The sequence below is a fragment of the Mustela erminea genome, chromosome 10 (genome assembly GCF_009829155.1).
Source record: "Mustela erminea isolate mMusErm1 chromosome 10, mMusErm1.Pri, whole genome shotgun sequence".
Classification (NCBI taxonomy): domain Eukaryota; kingdom Metazoa; phylum Chordata; class Mammalia; order Carnivora; family Mustelidae; genus Mustela; species Mustela erminea.
Window position 1 is genome coordinate 105822944 of NC_045623.1, and position 19774 is coordinate 105842717.

At 57.1% G+C, this 19774-nt stretch overlaps 1 protein-coding gene across 8 annotated transcripts in view; it reads left to right on the plus strand.

The window, feature by feature from the left end:
- Window positions 1–19774, plus strand: part of ACOT7 (acyl-CoA thioesterase 7) — a 95104-nt gene that overhangs the window by 59736 nt on the left and 15594 nt on the right. For 3 of the 8 annotated variants that reach the window (XM_032301489.1, XM_032301488.1, XM_032301491.1), the window contains exon 7: window positions 9729–9845. In XM_032301489.1, the coding sequence (XP_032157380.1) occupies window positions 9729–9845 (117 nt within the window). Of the gene's footprint in view, window positions 1–9728; window positions 9846–12830; window positions 12880–13794; window positions 19700–19774 lie in introns of those variants that run through there. The other 5 variants (XR_004276035.1, XM_032301490.1, XM_032301492.1 and 2 more) reach the window with 5 other exon arrangements.

The window sequence follows — 19774 nt, forward strand, 5'->3', positions numbered from 1 at the left end:
CAGGTGGTTCACGGGCGGAGACAAGCCTGGTGGCCCAAGCAGAGCCCGTCTGGGAGACAAGGTGCAGAAGGGGCCTCCCGCCCAGAGGCTCTTGTGCGCTTGGATTCGTGGGGCGGTTGGGAATGAGCAGTGTTTTGCACCCGTGGGAGGAATTGATTTCACACAAAATACAGAACAAGGCACAGATGCTCCTTTCCAGTTTTATGGCCTCGTTTAGCCGGGGCCCCTGCTGTGTGGTAGACAGGGTGCCAAGCCCTCGGTCGGAGACGAGGGAGAAAACGGGGGGAGGCATGTTTCTGCCTTTTGAGGAACGGGTCTGGGGGTTCCTGAGGTGAGGAAGCAAATGCTGGTTCGGGGCCCGGTCCCTTCGTGGTGCAGCCGAGCGCTCCTCCCGCTTCCCACTTTCTAAGAATCTTTGGTTTTGAAAATGTTCTTTGTAGCTAAAGCCCCACAGAGCAGCTTCATGACCACCCAGGTGGTTCCAGGATGCGGGGCCAGAGGCAGAAACCCAGGTGAGTGGACCGGCCGGCTGCTCCCCCTCCTCCCCTCCAGGCTGACAGCGGGGTGTGTGCCACCGGGTGCGACCACCCTGCTCACGCCTGTCCCACGGACTGGTTTCCTCCTGCCCGCTGGCCCTCTCAGTGGCCTCTCCAGCCAGGGACGTCTTCACCCAGAAATGTGTATGTTTTGCTTGAGAACCCCAGCTGTATGGCACCAGAATATCCTTCTCTGTGGGTGTCCTGGGATCTTTCATCTTTGGTGCCAGAATTAATTAGCTTTTACTGCCCATTTAGCTGCATCGTTAGGGCCACTGATGTCCCCTAACAGTGTCTTTCCCATTTAGGATCACGAGCATGGGATTCCTAAATATTACCCTTCACCCTGACTCGAGTCTTTCCTCTGAGGAAACTGATGCCCCCGTGGAGTGGTTCTCGGCCTTCAGAGACGCAACCAGGCCCTGTGTGGCTCCCGGGACTCAGTCCGCCCTTCCCAGAGTGGGTAGCGGGGAGGGGGCTGAGCGTACAGGCCCGCTGATCCCTAATCTCCTTGGCGGTTGGGACAGGAAGCCGCCTGCCCTGCTTTCCCTGCTGCCTTGTTCGCAAGAGGGAAGCATCGATTCTCAAACAGCAGTGAACACATGCAGTTGTGACCTGACACAGAGCGAGAGCGGTGACGGCCAGGCAGCCCCTTTCCCTGGCCCCGAGGCGTGTGGGAGCCATGGTCCTGCTGTGCCTGAGGCCTCTGCCCAAGTTCTTGCTTTTGATATTCTAACGTTAGAACCCCATCGTCTTTATTACCCTGTGTATTAATTGCCACAAATAATCCTTACTAATTACCTTACCTAATACTCCCCTGACCCCTCCCGGCCCAGTCGCTTTTCACAGAGCTGCCCACAGGTGCTTCTGGAACCTGGCAGGGAGCCGTGGGACTGTCTGGGGAGGCTGTCACTCAGCCGGCTCCCAGAATAACCCGTTGCCATTGCGGAGGGGTGGGCTAGTTAAAATAGGATGAACTTACTATTGTTTTCTTAATATAGGAGCCTGGCACCCACACTCCGTCAGCTAGGATTAAATATAGAAACGGGGGCATCTCAAATCGCCACCCACGGGGCGGGCAGCGGCGGCGCTGGGCTGGGAGCTGCTAACTGCCGCTCTGGGTTTGTAGGCAAGCGTGACCCAGGCAGCCAGTCGGGCCTGAGAATAAACTTAAGCCTCTATTTTTAAGCCAGCCAACATGTTGTCGATACTTAAAAAACCTATGAGCAGTTAAATGTTAGATTCAAAAATATCTCTGGTGCCTGCTGTTTATGTGCGTGCTCGTGGCCGAGCAGGTCTCATCTTCGTCCTTCCCATAATTCCTGACAGGGGTGCAGCCTCTAAGGACAGCGAATCTACAATTTTGTTGTCATTTTTAAAATGGCGAGTCCCGGGTACTGAGGACAGCACACGACAGACTGTAATTTGCCAAAGTGACGGCCCTGTCGTGGGCAGCCCCCAGTGTGCCGGCACGGGGAGAAACTGACCCGCTGTTCCGGCAGGACCCCGGCCGAGGCACGTTGTGGAAGGCTCAGGTACTCGATGTTTCACGGGCAAGTGTAGAAAAGGGAGCAGGAGGTGGGGAGTTCAGTGTCGAAGAGCGCAGGGGGCTTTCCCAGGGCCGGGAGTGTTTGTGTTTGACAGAGTTTCTCTCTCTCTGTGGACAGGTCATAGCGTACTGCGTCTGCCGCCCTCGCTTTGCGGTACTTGTCCTTACAAATATGTCAGGACGGGACGAGATTTTTCATGGTCTTACGTCCACTGGGCCACGTGACCTCGTGGCTGTCTCCCAGCCGCAGGAGCATCTCAGAACAGCCCCATACAGCGATGCGCCCTGCGTGGGTCCTCTCCGTACTACGAAGACGGAGAGACAGCTTGAATTAACATCTTATTAGAATCTCGACTTTGGATCCACTCTCTTCCCTCTAAGCAGGCACCAGACGTCCCTTGACATGCAGGACCCGAGGGGGCCGGTGCCTCCAGCTCCGAAAGCCCCAGGACACCTCCTTTTTCTTTCTTTTTTCCCGGAGGAGGGGCGGAGGGAGGAGAGAGAGAATCCCAAGCAGGCTCCATGCCCAGCACAGAGCCCGACGCACAGCTCGATCTCACAACTGAGATCTCATAACTGAGCCGAAGTTAAGAGTCCTACTCTTCATGAGTCACCTAGGGGCCCTCAAAGAGACTTCCCTGATTCAAACACTTGAGTTCTGGACAGAGATTTTCCATGTAGTGAACCCTGAAGACTGCCTTGCTGTCACTTCCCGTTGAACCGGCTGTGGCCTCCGTGGGAGGTTCAGATTAATGGACGTGGTGAGAGCCTTTCTGCAGCTTGGACCCTGCGCCCCGAGGCTGTCCCCGGTGCCGCAGACCCCGACCTCTTCCCAGGCCTCCGCGCGTGGCCGTGTGAGATTGCCGCCCGGCCGCACTGCGCACTGCCCACATTCGTCTCTGTTGCCGGTACCTGGGATAAATCCCCAAGTTGGGGCACAGTCTCGTAATAGACACCCATGGTGTGACCAGCCTGTCCTGTCTCTGGGCAGTAGAAGTCTGTGGGTTCAGTCCATGAGTGGCCTTTGCCATAAAATGATTTTTTTCTTTTCTTTGTGAGGTTTGCAGCTAATCACGGTTCTCTCCCCTGTCCCAACTCAGATTTGTATGCTGGCTGTTAGGGTCTGGAGGAGGTTATCTTGTTTTAATTTTTAAAATTTAAATTAAATTAACATAATGTATTATGAGTTTCAGAGGTAGAGTTCAGTGATTCATATGCTGCATATAACGCCCAGTGCTCATCACATCACGTGCCCTCCTTGATGCCTGTCCCCCAGTTACCCCACGCCTCTCCCTTCCAGCAGCCCTCCGTTGGTTCCCTAGAGTTAAAGAGTCTCTTAAGATTTTTCTCCCGCTCTGATTTCATCTTGTTTTATTTTCCGCTGCCTTCCCCTGTGATCCTCTGTCTTGTTTCTCAAATACCACATATGAGTGAAATTACATGACAGTTCTTTCTCTGATTGACTTGTCTTGCTTAGCATAATACTCTCTAGTTACATCCCTGTCACTACAAATGCAAGATTTCATTTTTGATGGCTGTGTGATATTCCTTTGTAGATATCCCACATCTTTATTCATTTATTCTTTCCATAGTTTGGCTATTGTGGACGTTGCTGCTATAAACACTGGGGTGCACGTGCCCCTTCAGATCACTACGTTTGTATCTTCGGGGTAGATACCAGTAGTGTAAGTGCAGGGTCATAGGGTAGCTCTATTTTCAACTTTCTGAGGTACCTCCATGCTGTTTTCCAGAGTGGCTGCACCAGCTTGCCTTCCCACCAGCAGACCCCTCTCTGTACATCCTCACCGACACCTGTCATTTCCTGACTTGCTGATTTTAGCCATTCTGACTGGTGTGAGGTGGTGTCTCACTGTGGTTTGTTTTTTTTTTTAAATATTTTATTTATTTGACAGAGATCACAAGTAGAGAGGCAGGCAGAGAGAGAGGAGGAAGCCGGCTCCCTGCGGAGCAGAGAGCCCGATGTGGGGCTCGATCCCAGGACCCTGGGATCATGACCTGAGCCGAAGGCAGAGGCTTTAACCCACTGAGCCACCCAGGCACCCCTCACTGTGGTTTTGATGTTCCCTCATGCTGAGGGATGCTGAGCACTTCTTCATGTGTCTGTTGGCCATCTGGAAGTCTTCTTTGCAGAAGTGTCTGTTCATGTCTTCTGCCCATTTCTTGATTGGATTATTTGTTCCTTGGGTGTTGAGTTTGATAAGTTCTTAATAGATTTTAGATACTAGTCCTTTATCTGATAAGACATTTGCAAACATCTTTTCCCGTTCTGCCGTTCTGCCGTTATCTTTTGGTTTTGTGGGCTATTTCCTTTGCTGTGCAGAAGCTTTTTATCCTGAAGAAATCCTAAGAGTTTATTTTTGCTTTTGTTTCCCTTGCCTCTGGGGACGTGTTTAGCAAGAAGTTGCTGCTGCCGAGGTCACAGAAGTTGCTGTGTATGTTCTTCTCTTAGGATTTTGATGGATTCCTGTCTCACATTGAGGTCTTTCATCCATTTTGAGTTTTATTTTGTGTGTAGTATAAGGAAATGGTTCAGTTTCGTTTTTCTGCATGTGGCTGTCCAATTTCCCCAACTCCATTTGTTGAAGAGACTTGTTTCCATTGGACGTTCCTGCTCCGTTGAGGATTAGCTGACGTAGAGTTGAGGGTCCGATTCTGGGCTCTTTATTCTGTTCCATTGATCTGTGTGTCTGTTTTTGTGAGGAGACTGTCTTCTCATTTGTTTCTCTCCAACAGGCATAGCAAAAAGTAATTATACCGTGAGCACCAGTTTTGTTCCGTGACAAGTCACCCAGCTCACGTGGCTCTTGATCAGACATGAATGTCTTCCCCAGCTCCAGCTGTGGCTGGTCACAAACCAGATTGTTACCCAAGCATGGGGCTGACCCCCTCCTCGTGGGGCCGCTTCCTTGGGCTGAATGTGCTCTGTAGTGGGTGACCTTTCACTAGTTTCCTCGTTTAGTCGCTCATTCATTCAGCACAACTGTTTCCTGAGCGCGCTCTGCCAGGTTCTGACCTGGGGGCGGCACAGACAATGTGGTGTGTCACTGCCTGCTGCTGGCTTCGGTGCCACGGACGGTCTGGGGTGCAGCGCTGGAGGGGGTCTTTCCCTGGGTCTGCCCTGGGCTCAGAGCGGATCGGAGTCAGCACACGCTGGGGTCATATGATATTTTTTAGCAATTTTGAACAATGAAGTCGCTTGTGGAATCTTTTTTTTTTTTTTAAGATTTTATTTATTTATTTGACAGAGAGAGATCACAAGTAGGCAGAGAGGCAGGCAGAGATGGTGTAGGGGGGAAGCAGGCTCCCTGCTTAGCAGAGAGCCCGGTGTGGGGCTCGATCCCAGGACCCTGGGATCATGACCTGAGCCGAAGCCAGAAGCTTTCACCCAATGAGCCACCTAGGTGCCCCCGCTTGTGAAATCTGCCTGCATTTTGGATAAAATGAGGAAGAAGCCCTTCTTGTATTTAGCCTCCCTCTCTTGATGGCTTCTGCTTTTCAGGACCCACAAACGAGGGGTTCATTGTAGGTACTTCCTGCGTCCCGAACACTACGTGCAGTTCAGACTCTACCTTCTCCAGCTCCTTACCGTCCTCCCCCAACCCCCAGACCCCGAAGCGGATGGCACCGCCTGGCGGCTCACGCTGGCAGCTCTGGTCTCCTGCCCTTCCTCGCCCGCACCCGCTCGTTTGGCCGCCGCCCCCACCCGGCGCCGTGGTCTTGCACTCTCTCCGTCATATCCCATCTCGGGCAGGAATTCAGCCTCGTCTCCGCGCTGCGGGTCCCGGAGGCAGGCGATGCGGCACGGCTGCGATGGTTCCCGCTCTATGAGCTGGTCCCCACTCTACCCCGAGTGAGTGTTGTGCCTGTGGACGCGTGTCTCTGTGCCTCCATTTCCTGCTTGGGAAGTGGAGACCATAACATGCCTCCCTCCCAGGGCTGCTGTCCAGTCACTCCGTCCGTCCTTCCTGCATTCCTGCATTCACTGTTCATAGAGAGGCTCCCACGGAGCAGACACTCCGGGATACATCCGTGAGCAAAACATGGTCCTCACCCTCCAGGGCAGACCTGGCACATGCTAGTCCCGTGTGCTGCAGCTGCGGCGGCCCCTGGCCCTGCTGGAAACCAAACTCTTGCTCCCGACCAGCTCCCCGCGACACTGCTACTTCTCTACCACGCGTCCACTTGGTTCCCATCTCCTGGGCCGGACTTCTCGGTCTCCATTTTCTCTCAAAAAACCCTCCTCGTCTCGGTCTCATCAGAAGGACCCTGATGGGATCTCCATCTAAGAAAAGGACAGCTACATGTAATACTGTTACAAACGTCTAAAATTTTCCAGTTAAAATGCCCTGAACACTCCCCGGAACACTGAAAGAGGAAGGATTTTAAGTGAGTCTTGCAGCTGGACACCCTCCATAATTTCTCCCGGAATCCTGTCTCTTTGCCATTCTTGGTTTCAACCGTTCCTAGATTCTGGACCAGCGTTTCCTTAACGTACGTTATTGCTGGCGTGGGGGTGTCTCGTGGCAAACGCAGCCTCTCCTGCCGCTCCTGGGACTGAACCAGCTTTTGTTGGCTGCCCGAGGAGGTTTGCTTATCGTACTCAGAGTAAGTCTGGGAAAAGGCCTTCTGAATTCAGGTCGAGCGAGCAGGGCCCACCTGGCCAGCTGCTAGAACAGCTCAGTTCTCTGTGAGGCAGACCGACCCAGGAGAACTCAGTCTGTGGGCTCTCGCTCCTTCTGCAAAACTGAACAGGCAGGCGCACGCGTGCCCACATGTGTGCACATATACCCCACATGCGTGTACACACCCACACACATGCACACTCACGCACGTCCCCCCTCACTGCCCCTCACTCCACTCACGCACACGTGGACCCACACGGTGTCAGGAGGTGGTCTGTGGGAGGTCCACTGTGGGGCGGCATGGGGCTCGCCCGTCCCCCAAGGGCTGTCTCTGCCTGCCCAGGGACCCCAGCCAGGCAATGACCTCGGACTCCAAGCCTGCACCGCCGTGAGGGCAGCACCGCATTCACACCGCAGTGCGGCCCGTCCAGAGGCTCGGGGTCCCTCCAGCGAGGCAGTCCACACTGACAGGCTCAGTGAGTGACCCCGGCGCTCTTTGGTATTTTTCCCTCCTTGGAGTGCGGGGCTGAGGATGTGGCCCGCCAGGCCTGCACTTTGCCCTGCATTGGCCGAGACTCTCTGCTGCGGGTAAAGACCCAGAAGGCCTCGTGGTGGGCTCGGGGAGGCTGCCTATGTCCGTTTCCGGTAACAGCGTCACCCCGCATAGGCTCCTTACGGAGCGCAGTGTGACCCCTTGTGTCAGCTCTGACCCAAGCTGTTTGAGGCCAGAGGCCTTCCCCTGCCCTGGCCTCGGTCACCTGGAGATAAAACCTGGCACCTGCGATTCTTTCCTCTCAAAAGCTGTTTCCCCAGCATGCCATCTGCACAGTCTTTAGACTCAGACCCGTAAGGGTCAGAGCCTGCGTTAGTTTGAAAACCGGGGATACCAATGCCTTCCATCTTGGCTGAAACAAATCCCTGGACCAGTCTCTCCTAAAACGGCGGCAGCAGCTGCGTCTCCGTCCCCGTCTGGTCATCTACCATTTCCACCACATAGCAGCATCTTCCGTGAAAAAAAGTCACGGTAATGATGTGTTTTTAAAAACCTACTGTTCTGGAATGCTCAGATATGCACAGAATGGAGGGAAGAGTATACTGGACCCCAGGTGTCCCTCTGTGTCCCAGGTGCCCTGTAAGCAGCATCTCTGCTCCCCCGGTCCCGTCCGGAGGGGAGCTCTGCTCTTTTCAGTTTATTGGATTTTGTTTTTCCCACACAGTAAGAGGGTTTTAATTAGTCACCAATGTTTAAAAATTGGTAGATGCCTTATAAACGTGTAGGTTCCGGTCTTGTCTGGAATCATCATCGCAAGGCTGGTAGCACGAGGTCGGCATTCCTGGGGTGGGAGGCCATGGGCAGGGCCAGGCAGCGGCCCTGCTTACCGCCCCCGATCGCCCGCCTGGCCCTGCAGACATTTGGCTCTGCAAGCCTCATCCTAAACATGCTTCCTCGTGAGCTCTCACGAGTGGGATGACGTTTGTTTTCCCGCCTTGTTCTGGATGTTTAGAAAGCATTCTGGATCCTGGAGTGAATGAACGTTAGTTTCTGAGATGATTGATTGACTGATTGATTGAACACAAGAAAAGCGTTGGGTGGGCAGAGTGAGAAGGAGGGTGAGAATCTCTCGCAGACCCCCTCGGCGGAGCTCAGAGGCAGATGCCATTCTCAGCCCTGAGATCATGACCCGAGCGGAAATCAAGAGTCAGACGCTTAAGTCACTGAGCGCCCAGGCGCCTTCTAAGACTTTTGATAGCTGTTAGGTTGGTTCATCTCACTCTGCTCCTTTTACAGGTTGAACATGGTTGAATATTGGCAATTTCATGTAGTTCAGCCTAATAACAAATATGGTTTAAATGTTTGAATATGAAGTAAGTAGCACGTGTTTTCTTGGGGGGGCAGTGTTGGGGTGGGGAGACCAGCAGGTGTGCAGGTGTGAGCCCTCCAAAGTAAGGGGGCAGTTGAGCAAAAGCCAACGCCTGCAGCCTGATGTTTTAAGATCACCTTGGCCTGCCGTGGGCTGGCTTTTCTGGTGTGTTTGTTTTATGTAATGGCTTTACCGAGAATTCACACCGTCACAAGTGATTGATTTCCGGTGTACTCTGGTTCACGGCCATCACCACAGTAAATATTAGAACAGTTTCGTCCCCCCAAAGAGAAGCTCCACACCCATCAGCTCTCACTCCCCATCTCCCCACAACCCCCCAGCCGGGCAACCGTTAATCTGCTTTCTACGGTTCTGCCTGTTCTAGACCTTTCTTATAAAGGAAATCCTACAATGTCTGGTCTTTAGGACCTGGCCTCTTCCCTGAGCAGCGTGTTCTTGGGGCTGCTCTGTGGTTGCGGCGTGGGTTGGGGCTTTGCTCATTTTTGTTGCTGGATCATATGCCACTGTACGGAGGGGCCGCGTTTCCCCGTCTGCGCGTCAGTTGACCCGCATGTGGCTCGTGTCCCCTATTTGTTCGTCGTGAGTAACGCGGTCATGAAATCCGTGTACAAGTTTTTGTGTGACCACGAGTGTTTAGTTGTCGTGGGTGCACACATAGGCGAGGAACCGCCAGGGCGTAGGTAACTCTCTGTTCAGCCTTTTGAGAAACTCCCACCTCTTTCCACACGGCTGCCCCGTTCCCACCCGAGCCGGCAGCCTGTGCCGGCTCGGATCTCCGTGCTCTTGCTCACGCTTGCGACCTGACTTCGGACGCGGCCATGCCGGCAGGGTTTGTAACTTACTTCCTGAGGGAGCAGGGTACCTGGAGAGGGAAGGAAAAGGACCATCGTTTCGTGAGTGGCCTAGACCATCAGCTGCGGTCCGTTGTCCGCAGACTCTGCTCAGGAAGCCAGGTTCCTGCACAGGTTCCTGCGTGTGCGGTGTCAGCCATGCCCGGTCACCCCCGCAATGCCCCTGGCTGCTGGGGAGTGGGAGGGCTTTGTCTTTGACGACTGGGCTCCAGGGTGGGAGATGGCCTCCCCGTGTCTGACCTGCCGCGTGCCCCTTCTCCGTGCAGGTGTCACCATGAAGCTAATGGACGAGGTGGCCGGAATCGTGGCTGCGCGTCATTGCAAGACCAACATAGTCACTGCCTCCGTGGACGCCATCAACTTCCACGACAAGATCAGAAAAGGTAACAGGCTCTGCGGACAGAGAGAAGCCGGGCGGCCCCTGGCGCTCTGGCTCCCTCAGCCAGCTTGCTGGTGGTCCGCGCCCCGTGTCTGCCCATCTCCCCAGAGGAACAGGAAGCCGGTCTTGCGCTTTGTTCTTGTTGACGCCTCCGTGAGGCTAGGATTGGTGGGCTGGGTTTTTCAGACTTGTAACACGCACAGTTCAGATGTGTCTGGGGCCTTTATGCTGCTGGGGAACGCCACCAACCCCTCTTAAAATGCTCCCCGAACAGAACCTTCTAAAGAGCTTACGAGCACGGCTCCGGTGAGCGGAGCCCCAGACCTTCCACATTTCCTCTGGGGGAGGAACAGATAAGCCACGATATAAGTAGCGGTGGGATCCGAGCAGAGAAGCCCATGGGCCAGCAGCCAGGCAGCCCTGGGGTTTGGGACTCCCCCTGTCCCAGAGACTTGGCGGCCTCCCAGGAGAGAGGGCCAGCTCCTCACGCCCACCCCATGGGACTACTGAGGGTGTGAAGTGAGTGACCGTCCCCTCCCAACGCAGGGTGATTTCCACGTGTGTTGTGTCTTCTGCGGTGAGGCTTGGTGCCCAGGACAAGGAGCTCTTGCTGTGGGCTCGGGTGACGTCACGGTGTCAGGAGCCTGGCGTTGTTCACAAGTAGCTTTGCTGGGAAAGCCGTCGGCTCAGGCCAGTCCCTGGCTGCGGGTGGTGGTGGTGGCACTGGTCTGTCCTGAGCCCCCCAAGGCCTTCCTGACCCTTGAAGGTGGCGGGGCCAGCACTGCCAGCACGTTCTCTCTTGAACACGGGTGGGAAAGGTGCCCAGCATGGGGCTGGAAGGGTCCTAGCGTTGGAAGGGTAGAGGCCTGCCTGCCTGCCCGGGGCCATCGAGAGCAAGTGTAGCATGCCCTAGTAGGGTCTGGGCAATCTTAGGGTGAGGAAAAGGTGTTTGGCTCCACTCCGTCTGCTTCGCACAAACCCTTCGTACCTGGTGGCTGTTTGCCACACAGACTTCAGCGCCATTTTAGAACTGGTCCACGGAAAGAGGGTCTTGTTCTGGATTGTCCTCCGTGGGCCTCTGGTATCGAGTGCCACGGTGGCACGAACATTCGGGAAAGACAGAATCCTGTGCCAGGATTCCCTGCCTCTGTTTTTCTAGAACCACTCCCCGGACATGTCCCTGCGGTCACAACTTCATTGTCAAACACAACTTCAAAATCCATAGTGGGAAAGGCATTCACGTTCCAGGACCTTGCTCTGTTCCGTGTCTCCCAAGTGCCCTTTGAGAAGCGCCAACTAGGAAAAGAGACTTTCCTGGAGAGCCCGTGTCCGCGCTGGCCGGCTCAGCGTATGTGCTGCGTGGCTCAGGGAAGCGCCCAGAGAACGACCAGAGTCTTCACCCCAATCCTTTGTACGACCAGAATTAACTTCCAAGGGGGAGCTGAGGAAGGAGAATGGTTGGTTCCTGGTCCGTGTGAATTACTGATTCGCAGGCAAGACCGTGAACTCTCCTGGAGGACAGGGCCCTTTCTAGGACCCATTTAGCAACATGAAAGTCACTGGGGCAACGTGTGAGCAGCTGTCCTTGACAGATGCTGTCGGTTTCTAAAACGTTCCTCTTCAAAACACAGAGAAAGGATCTTCATTTTCAGAAGGCGTAGTTCTGGCAGAACGTTCTACTCTGGAGGGTTTCCTCCAACAGGCAGATTGAGGGGTGGCCCATGGGACCTGCCCGCTGCACCCACACAGTCCCTGCCCAGGCCCCTCGCGGGCATCCCAGCCCTGGCCCGGAGTCTGTGATCCCCAGGATCCCTCGCTGGCATCCCAGCTCAAGTCTGGACTCTGTGATGCCCCGGACCCCTCACCAGCAGCCCCTGGTGAGCAGAGAGAGGGTTTCTGCTTTCTCGGAGAGAGGTTTCTTGCTTTGTACAGGAAGGGATGTGGGCCACACGCCCAGCTATGGAGTCTGGCCTATCTCTGTGCCAGTGTCCCCCACGCGCTGTTAGACACTATCACGTGTTATTTGTTGTTCTCCAGAGGAGTGTCCCCGTGCGAAGCTGGGGACTCCTCTGGGCCATGGCTCTGCTGGGGAGCCGGCACCGGTGTCCCGGGTGGGGTCTCGGGTCTGGCAGCGTGCTGGCCACACCTGCTGCAGGCACAGGGTGGGCCCATCATGTCCCCAGTTCTGGGGGGGCCCAGGGCTCTGCAGGCATGGCTCCTTTCCTCCCCCTTCCCCATGCTTTGCTCCTTTCTGGGGACATGCAGTGTGAGGCTGGGGTGACCCTGCCCACTGGGGACTCTGGACAGCCGGCGACCCGAGTGTGCCCAAAACTCGCCGAGGGCTTGGTGGGCCACATACCAGCTTGTTCTGCTTCAGTTTTCCGATGCAAACCGATTGAGATCCCGTGAAACCCCATCCTGGGGGCTCTCATGCAGCCTCCACACTCCTGCCATCCCTGATCCTGCAGAAAGGGACCTGGAGGCCGGGTGGGACCCTGGCACACTGTGCCGCAGTGGGGCAGTGGCAAAGTCGAGAGCCCTGGAGAGGGTGTTTGTGTCCTGGGGCTGCACCACAGGGGACCACAGACTGGGGGCTTCAAACAGCAGACCTTTGCACTGCCACGGTCTGGAGACCCCAGGTCCCAAATCCAGGTGTGGACAGAACCTCTTGGAGGTGTTAGGGGAGCCCCCCTTCCTGCCTCGGCCAGCCTCTGGGGGGATTTCCTGGCTCGTGGTGCCATCACTCCAACGTCCCTCCGCCTTCATGTGGCCTCTCCCTTCTCTCTGTTGCTTTGCCTCTTATAAGGACATTGGTCACGGGATTTATGGCCCACCCAGATAACCCGGGAGAATTTCATCCAGAGAGCCTTAACTCAGCGGCATGCGCAAAGATCTGTATTCCCAGTCAGGTCCCGTCCGGAGGCTCTGACCGGCCTCACGCGGGGGTGTGGGGACTGTTCCGCCCGCCACACGTTTTCTCTCCTTACAGCTTGCTTCCGGCAGACACCAGCTCACTCTCTCTTTTGCAAAAGGGTGAGGTGGGTAAAATCTCTTCTATGATGCCCCCAGTCACCCCTTTCTCCACACAGGTGTGAGTCCTTCCCTCGTGAGGGCCGACCGTAAAGTCAGCACCCAGCTCAGAGAAGGGGTTAATCTGAGGGGCTCAGGAGGGAGGCCCCCAGTTTTGAGAAGTACGGTCAGGGTTGGGGGGCACCCCAGGCCCTGACTCCCAGGAGCAGCCCCGCTGGAGCAGAGCTGAGAAGCCCCTTGCTTCTCTGGCTTCTCTGATGAGGGAGCCGGGGCGCTCCTCCACGGGGCAGGAGACAGGCCCGGCCTCGGGACACAGAGAAACAGCACAGCACACGGGGCGGTCTTCCTTCTCGTGGGCATCGAACTAACTCATCCCAAAGTTGACCGTAGAATGGGACCAGCATAAGGACGGTTCCTGAAGTAATGATGTTTTCACGGGAAAGGCACACGCAGGCGGCTGAGCAGGTGGACACCCCAGGGCTGTGGTCACAGGGCGGCAGCGGCCCACAGCCAGTGTCCAGCCTACTCAATGACACCACCCTGGACGGTGCCACCGTAAGAGGCCACTGCCCCTCTTGGGAGGGTCTCCCCACCCTCTGACGGCTGATCTCACAGGGTGGGGAAAAGTCCAGAAAGGCAGGTGCGTGGCCAGCACACGTACCACATCCCTGTGAGTGCGCCATGGCTGCTCTAATGACTTCCCACAAAACCAGGGGCTTCACAGGCCCCAGACGTCCTGTCTCATGGCTCTGGAGGCCAGGCATCTCAGAGAGGCACACAGGGCGGCATTCCTGACGGGGGGCCTGACTGGGCGGGGTACAGCAGGGGTGGCCGGCCCTGCGAGGTGGGCTGGGCTGTCCCGGGAGCCCCGGTGTCACTCAGGAAAAGCTGGTGAAGCCTGAAGACTGAACTTACTTTCATGGGCCGCTCGCCCCGTTGCGGACTGTTTCCCTTCAGGATGAGAAACGGAAAGGCCCAGGCAGCCGTTGAAGACAGGAATGCTGGCGTGCGGCTGCTGTCGCTGTCGTGGCTCGGGAAGCCCAGGCAGGAACACTTAAAGCTGGACCTGGGTGTGGAGAAGCCGTTCTCCCCAGGCTGGGTGGGAAGTGAGGAATCTTCTAGAAAATGCTCCTGGCTGTGTTACGTGAGACACTGCAAGCTACTTCATTAGCTCTGTGCTTTTCTGAGGAGCGCTCGCCGCTGCTGCTCTCTGCAACGCCAACACTGAGCCGTCCCTAGCGTCGGAAACCCTTGGCAGCGCGGCCGCTGTGGGAAGAGCAGCGCCGTGCCATCCAGCCCGGGAGACGCCCCACTCCGGGGGCACGCGGCACACCTGCCCTGAGCCGCAGGAAGCCTGCTCATCCCCACTTCTCCTGCCTGGAACCTCCCTGGGCCGCACAGCCGGCTCCTCACCACCGGGCTCGATCGACACGGGCATCCACTGCCATGGCCCAGGCCTTGTCATCTGGGTGACGAGCTCGTAGCCTGGCCATCAAATGCAGCGCCACTCACCCTTGACCCTTACGCACCTGCCGGAGCGGCGGCTGGCCCACGTGGTTGGGCTCAAAACTCTCCTGGCTTTCTCGAGCCTCGTGCAAAGCATGGCTAAGAGTTCTCACCGTCAGGGGAGTCCAGCCCCAAGGAAGACCCCGCTCCATCCGTGTCTCTGGCATTGGCCTTGGCCCAGGACCCTTTTCCCACTGAGGTTACTTAGTCCTGCCTCCGGCTGTGCCCTCCATCTCGTCAGTTTTGCCTGGGGGCCCCCACCTGGGCTGTCCCCCACACCAGTTGCTGGCCACCTGTGGCTTTTTGCATCACAATTAAAGGTAAGCAGAATGGCAGATGCTGCCCCTCCGTGGCACCTCCTACATTTCCAGTACTCAGTGGCCGCACGTGGCTGGTGGCTGCTGTATTCCACGGCACAGAGAGAGGACCTTCCCACCATCACGGGAAGTCTGCCGGGCGGCGCTGGTCTCTGGACGGTCTGGACTCTGTCCCCAGCACCTGGTGCTCTGGGAGGGGCTTCCGTAGACCCTAGAGGTCCTGTGGACACTCAGCACAAAGCCTAGTGCCCCAGCGCCCCCTTCAGTGGGGTCCCACCACCACCCAGCTCCCTGCAGCGCTGGGCACAGAGCCGTCCCACAAGGCTGCAGGGCACCCCGCTCCAAGCTCGGGCCTCCAGATGGCGTTCACTAGACAGGCCTGCTTCTTGGCTTCTTGCTGGTACCCACGGGACTCTGCTTTTTTCCGGAATTCACTAGAGGAATTTGACAGAAGCTCCAGCTCCCAAAGTCAGTTAGGCATCCAGCGGTTGGAGCCCCCAGACAGGAGACTGGCAGAGCTTACAAGACACCAGACGTACGTACGGTGGCCTCCTTTCATCTCGGTTGGATACTTTGTGGCAAGAGAACTGCAAGTTTTAATTTCCAGGCCTGATGGAACAGTGAACAACCGACCACCCTTCCCGCTGGAAACCCGGCAGGCCAGGACCTTGGCCCAGTTGCCTTTGGGGTTCGTGTATTGGTTCTTGGAGCTGCATCAAATTTCTAGATTCCTCGTACTGTCATAGAGTCCCTGCTTGAAACACGGGACTGTCCCATGAAGCGATAGAAACATAGGACGAAACCACGTAAAGGTTTGTAAAGTAGCATTCTCCTGATTCTGCGGTCACTTACGACGCAGCGTTGGCAGCAGCCTCCATGAGACTGCATCAAAGTCACCCGGTGCTGCAGCAGCCCGGGTAGGTGTGTGGGTTTTCTAGGGCTGCCGTGACAGTTTACCAGAAACCTCATGGCGGAAACGACACGGATTTGCTGTCTCAGTTCTGGAGGTCAGAAGTCTGACCCGGGTCTCACTGGACTGAAGTCGGGGGCCGTTCTGGAGACTGTAGGGAAGAATCCCTGCTTGCCTGTTCCGCCTTCTAGAGGCCGCCTGCCCCCTCGGCTTGCGGACCCTCCTCCGTCTCCAGAGCCGGCGAGATGGGGTGTCTCCAACCCTCGTGATGACGCTGGGCCCGCTTGGATAGTCCAGGCCAGTCGCCCCCTTAGAACCACATCTGTAAAGCCCCTTTGCCACGCAAGGCCACAAAACCCCTAGGGGCAGGGGATGAGGACATGGACAGCTCTGGTGGCTGTTGCTTCCCCCGCTGTCGCGGTCTGTTAATTCCGCTCGACACAGGCAGGTAGAGCTCCAGACCGGTTCTGAGCACTGCTTTCTCCCCGCCCTGTGTCTTCTCCTAACGCTCTGTAGACAGGACCCTCGCAGAGAGCACAGGAGAGCAACAAGTAGCTCAACCCTGGTGGGCTTCAGGGAGGCGTGGCGAGGGGACGCCCCTCAATCTGCCCGAAGCCCCTCAGCTGCTCGAACCCAGCACCTCTGAGGCCCCAGGGGATTCACAGCGAGGCCTTGGGGTAGTGAGCGCTGGAGGTCGGGTCCAGAGGGTACTTAGGTCCTGGAGTCCCGGCCTCTCAGACCACGCTCACATGCTGGGCGAGCTGAGCCGCAGCCCTGGCCTCCCTGTGCGGGGACCACGACCGCTGTGGTCATGTCTCGGCGTCCAGTCTGGCACAGGTGCTGATCAACTGGGACCCAGGGAGAAAGGCAGGGTTTTTAATGCTTTGCTACCCTGTGTTCCTCACAAGCTGAAAATGTAAAGTCTCCCTCGTGCATGCTGTAGCCCTTCTGAGTCATGTAGATGACACTAGAAGCAGACTCCTGGCCAGGGTATACACACGCTTGCTACAGAAGAAGGAAAATGTGATCTGCTTTAAACGTTACTTTTAACCATGTTGGTGTAATTCTGCACCCAGAGATCCCCAAGAGCACTGTGTGGGCTCAGTCTCCCCTTAGCTTAAGGGGGCTTTTCCTGGAGGGCTGTTAAACAGAAGGGCACTCAGACCTTACCAGAAATTTCTGTCCTGGGCTTCACGTCCACGTAACAAAATTAATGTAGGTGAGTTACCTCCACGTGGCCACATTTGGAGGCTCACCGTTCCTCACAACCTCCCTGAGCTACTCCCTGTGCCTATTTGCAGGTGAGGAAGCCAAAGCCCAGTGTGGGCTGGCTGGCCACCTGCCCAGTGTGCTCCGGAGCCCGCGGAACCCGAGGTCCTCCTCAGGGCCCTGTAGCCTGGGCTGCGGGCCATCTCGGGGCCGCTCCAAGAACCTGCCTTTCATGGAGACACTCGGTGGGGAATGGCTGTCTGTTCCCACTTTAGCAGCTCCGAGAACTGGTGCCCCCTCCTGAACTCCCCCACCACCCCTGGCCGGGAGGGTGGCCTGACACCCGGAGCCTGTCCTGGCAGGCTTGTGGCTCCTAGCGCCAATGACAGTGGCCATTTCCCCCCTAAACTCGTCATGCCGGGTCCTCTGGGTGGATTTGGATGTGTGACCTAGTGGGAAAGTCCCCAGGCAGTGTCTCAGCACTTTGGACCACTCTGCCTCCGCTGTCCCCCACAAAGGGGACCGCGTCTCGCAGTTCCCGTTCCCCCGTCTGCAGTTCCTGTAATAACGGAAGTGAACGTGAACACAGGCCGGCCCGCGCTGCGGTCCTTCCCTGTCTCACGTGATGTCCCTGTGTCCCAGGCGAGGGTGGGGGTAGGCCTGGCACGCCCCTCCTGTGATTCTGCCCCTATACCTGGGATGGAATGATCCAGACTCTGTGGGAAGGAGCCTGACTCCCCATCCCCATGAGATCTCTGGGCATCCTGCCTCCGGCCTTGTGTCCAAGCCCCATGCTCCCCGGTGAGCCATGTTGATGGCCTTGCCCCACCCCTGCATGGGGAAGGGGCCTGCTGGCCTCTGGTTTAGGCTTTAGTCCCCAGAGAAATCACCGCCCCAGCCTCAAGGAATTGGCAGGATGGGGGAGCCAGTCCCAGCTGAGCCTTGGAGCAAGTTCTGTCCACCAGAACTGCGCATGTGTGGGCCACTGTCCTCACCACCCTCTGGGTGGTGAGCACCTGCCCCCGCTGAGCCCTGGGCTCGTGAGATCGGAGCAGCGGTCACAGGCGGTGAGCAGGTGGAGCCCGGGACCGCCCGGCTGGGTGGGGTGACTAGGATGACCGGGCCGGTGTGCTACCTTCCAGCAAGGCATCCACATGCCTGGCGTGTGTCCTCGCTTCCAAACGTAGGTGCTCCCACAAGGTCATTCCAAACAGAGCCTCCAGCTTCGGGACCACAGAGCACTTCAGGGGTGTCCTGACCCCCTGAACCAGAAGCAGCATTGATGTGATCTCTTCCTCTGGGAGAGGCCCCGTGGCCATCCCAGGTTCTCCGGGGGTAGAGACATGATGACAGGAAGGACGCAGGGAGATGGGTTTGCGCGTCCTCCTCCTGCCCCGGGTGCCAAGCCGCCCGTAATAACTCCGGCAGAGGCTGGTGAGCCCGTGAGGGGCTGCTCCTGTGGGTCACGGAGGCAGAGTCTCACGGGGCAGCAGGACTCGGGACACACTCATGTGTGCTGGTGCTTTGTTCGTGACTCTGTCCTCGTAGAGCTCCCATAATGCCCCCAGCACTGACCGCGTGGCCTTCCCTCCCGGAAGTGGCTGTGCAGGACTTGAAGCACTCCCTGTAAGTATGAAATTGAATGTGGCATGGAACGTTCTGGAACTCTGTAACATGGAATAACCACCCCTGCTTCTGGCCTGCCCACACACTCACCTCTAACAGTCCCCATGCTGTCTTGACTTTCTGTCCTCCTGGGTCTTTAAACGTGTCTTGTGCCTGTGTCCTTGGAGCTCGGACGTCAGGGTTCCCAGGATTGTTAAAATGTCCCCACAGCCAGCCCTGGTTCCGGGGAGTGGGACTCAGCATCGTGTGCCAGGCTTGGACAGGGATTGCCTTGAACCCAGCCTGGAATGAGGCCATGCTGGGGACAGGGGCTGGGGGAGCCGTTCTGGCCACTCATCGTTGGGGGTGCAGCCGGGTGTCAGCCCCTCCACCCTGGAAGTCCTGAGGCTCAGTGCTGCCTTATGGTCCGGAACCAATCCATCGGTGATGATAATGACCGTGCTGAGAGCCTTCCTCCAGTGGGCCCCGTGCTAGCACCTGGCTCATCTCGTGTCTTCCCCGTGGTCACCCTGGGAGGCAAGTCCAGTCTGTATAGGAAAACACTGGGCTCCGTGACGGAAAGGCAGCAAGGCAAGGAAGGGCCAAGGCTGGCAGACGAGAGCCCGTGAGCGGGGAGTGGGGGGCTCTAGGTTGGGAAGCTGCCAGGGTGCGTAGTCCTGACCCAAGGGCCACGGGGAGGACGGGGGTTCGGTTGAGGTTGAGAGGGAGAGGGACAGCGGGGACAGTGTTGTGGGAATGTAGGACTCTGAATCGTGATCAACAAGGGAAACCTTGCCAGTCTAGGCAGGTGGTGAGCACCTGGGGACTCGACCAAGGTCAGGGCCTCAGCTGTGTGGCAGGGCAACTCCCAGGACAGCTCTGGTCCCGTGAGCAAGCCGCTGAAGAGACAGAGCCAGACGGCACAGACGCAGTCTCATAGGACACAAGGGTGGGGGGGGGTGGGCTGAAGTGCGCAGTGGCTCCCGGGGACGTGGGACCACGGTCAGCGGGACCCCTGGCCCTGCCAAGTGCCCAAGCGTCAGACCAGCATCAGGAACAGCCAGGGAGCTGGGAAGGTACCGGGCACAAATAAGGTCACAGGGTGGACAGTGTGGGCCGGTGTGGCCTTAACGTGATTTCAGAGGGACAGAGCCAGCTCACCCCGCGGCTGCCTGAAAGCAGGTTGCGGGCCGCCCCTCCCAGGAGGCAGGGGGCCAGGTGACAGCCACCACTCCGAGTGATCACGTGAACACCGAAAGCAAACGCCTGCTTCCGAGGCAGGTGAGCCTTTAGGGACCATAACGAGGCGTGGCGAGAGCTTGCCATTTCCCTGTCCGCGTAGTTGTTAGATGCTGC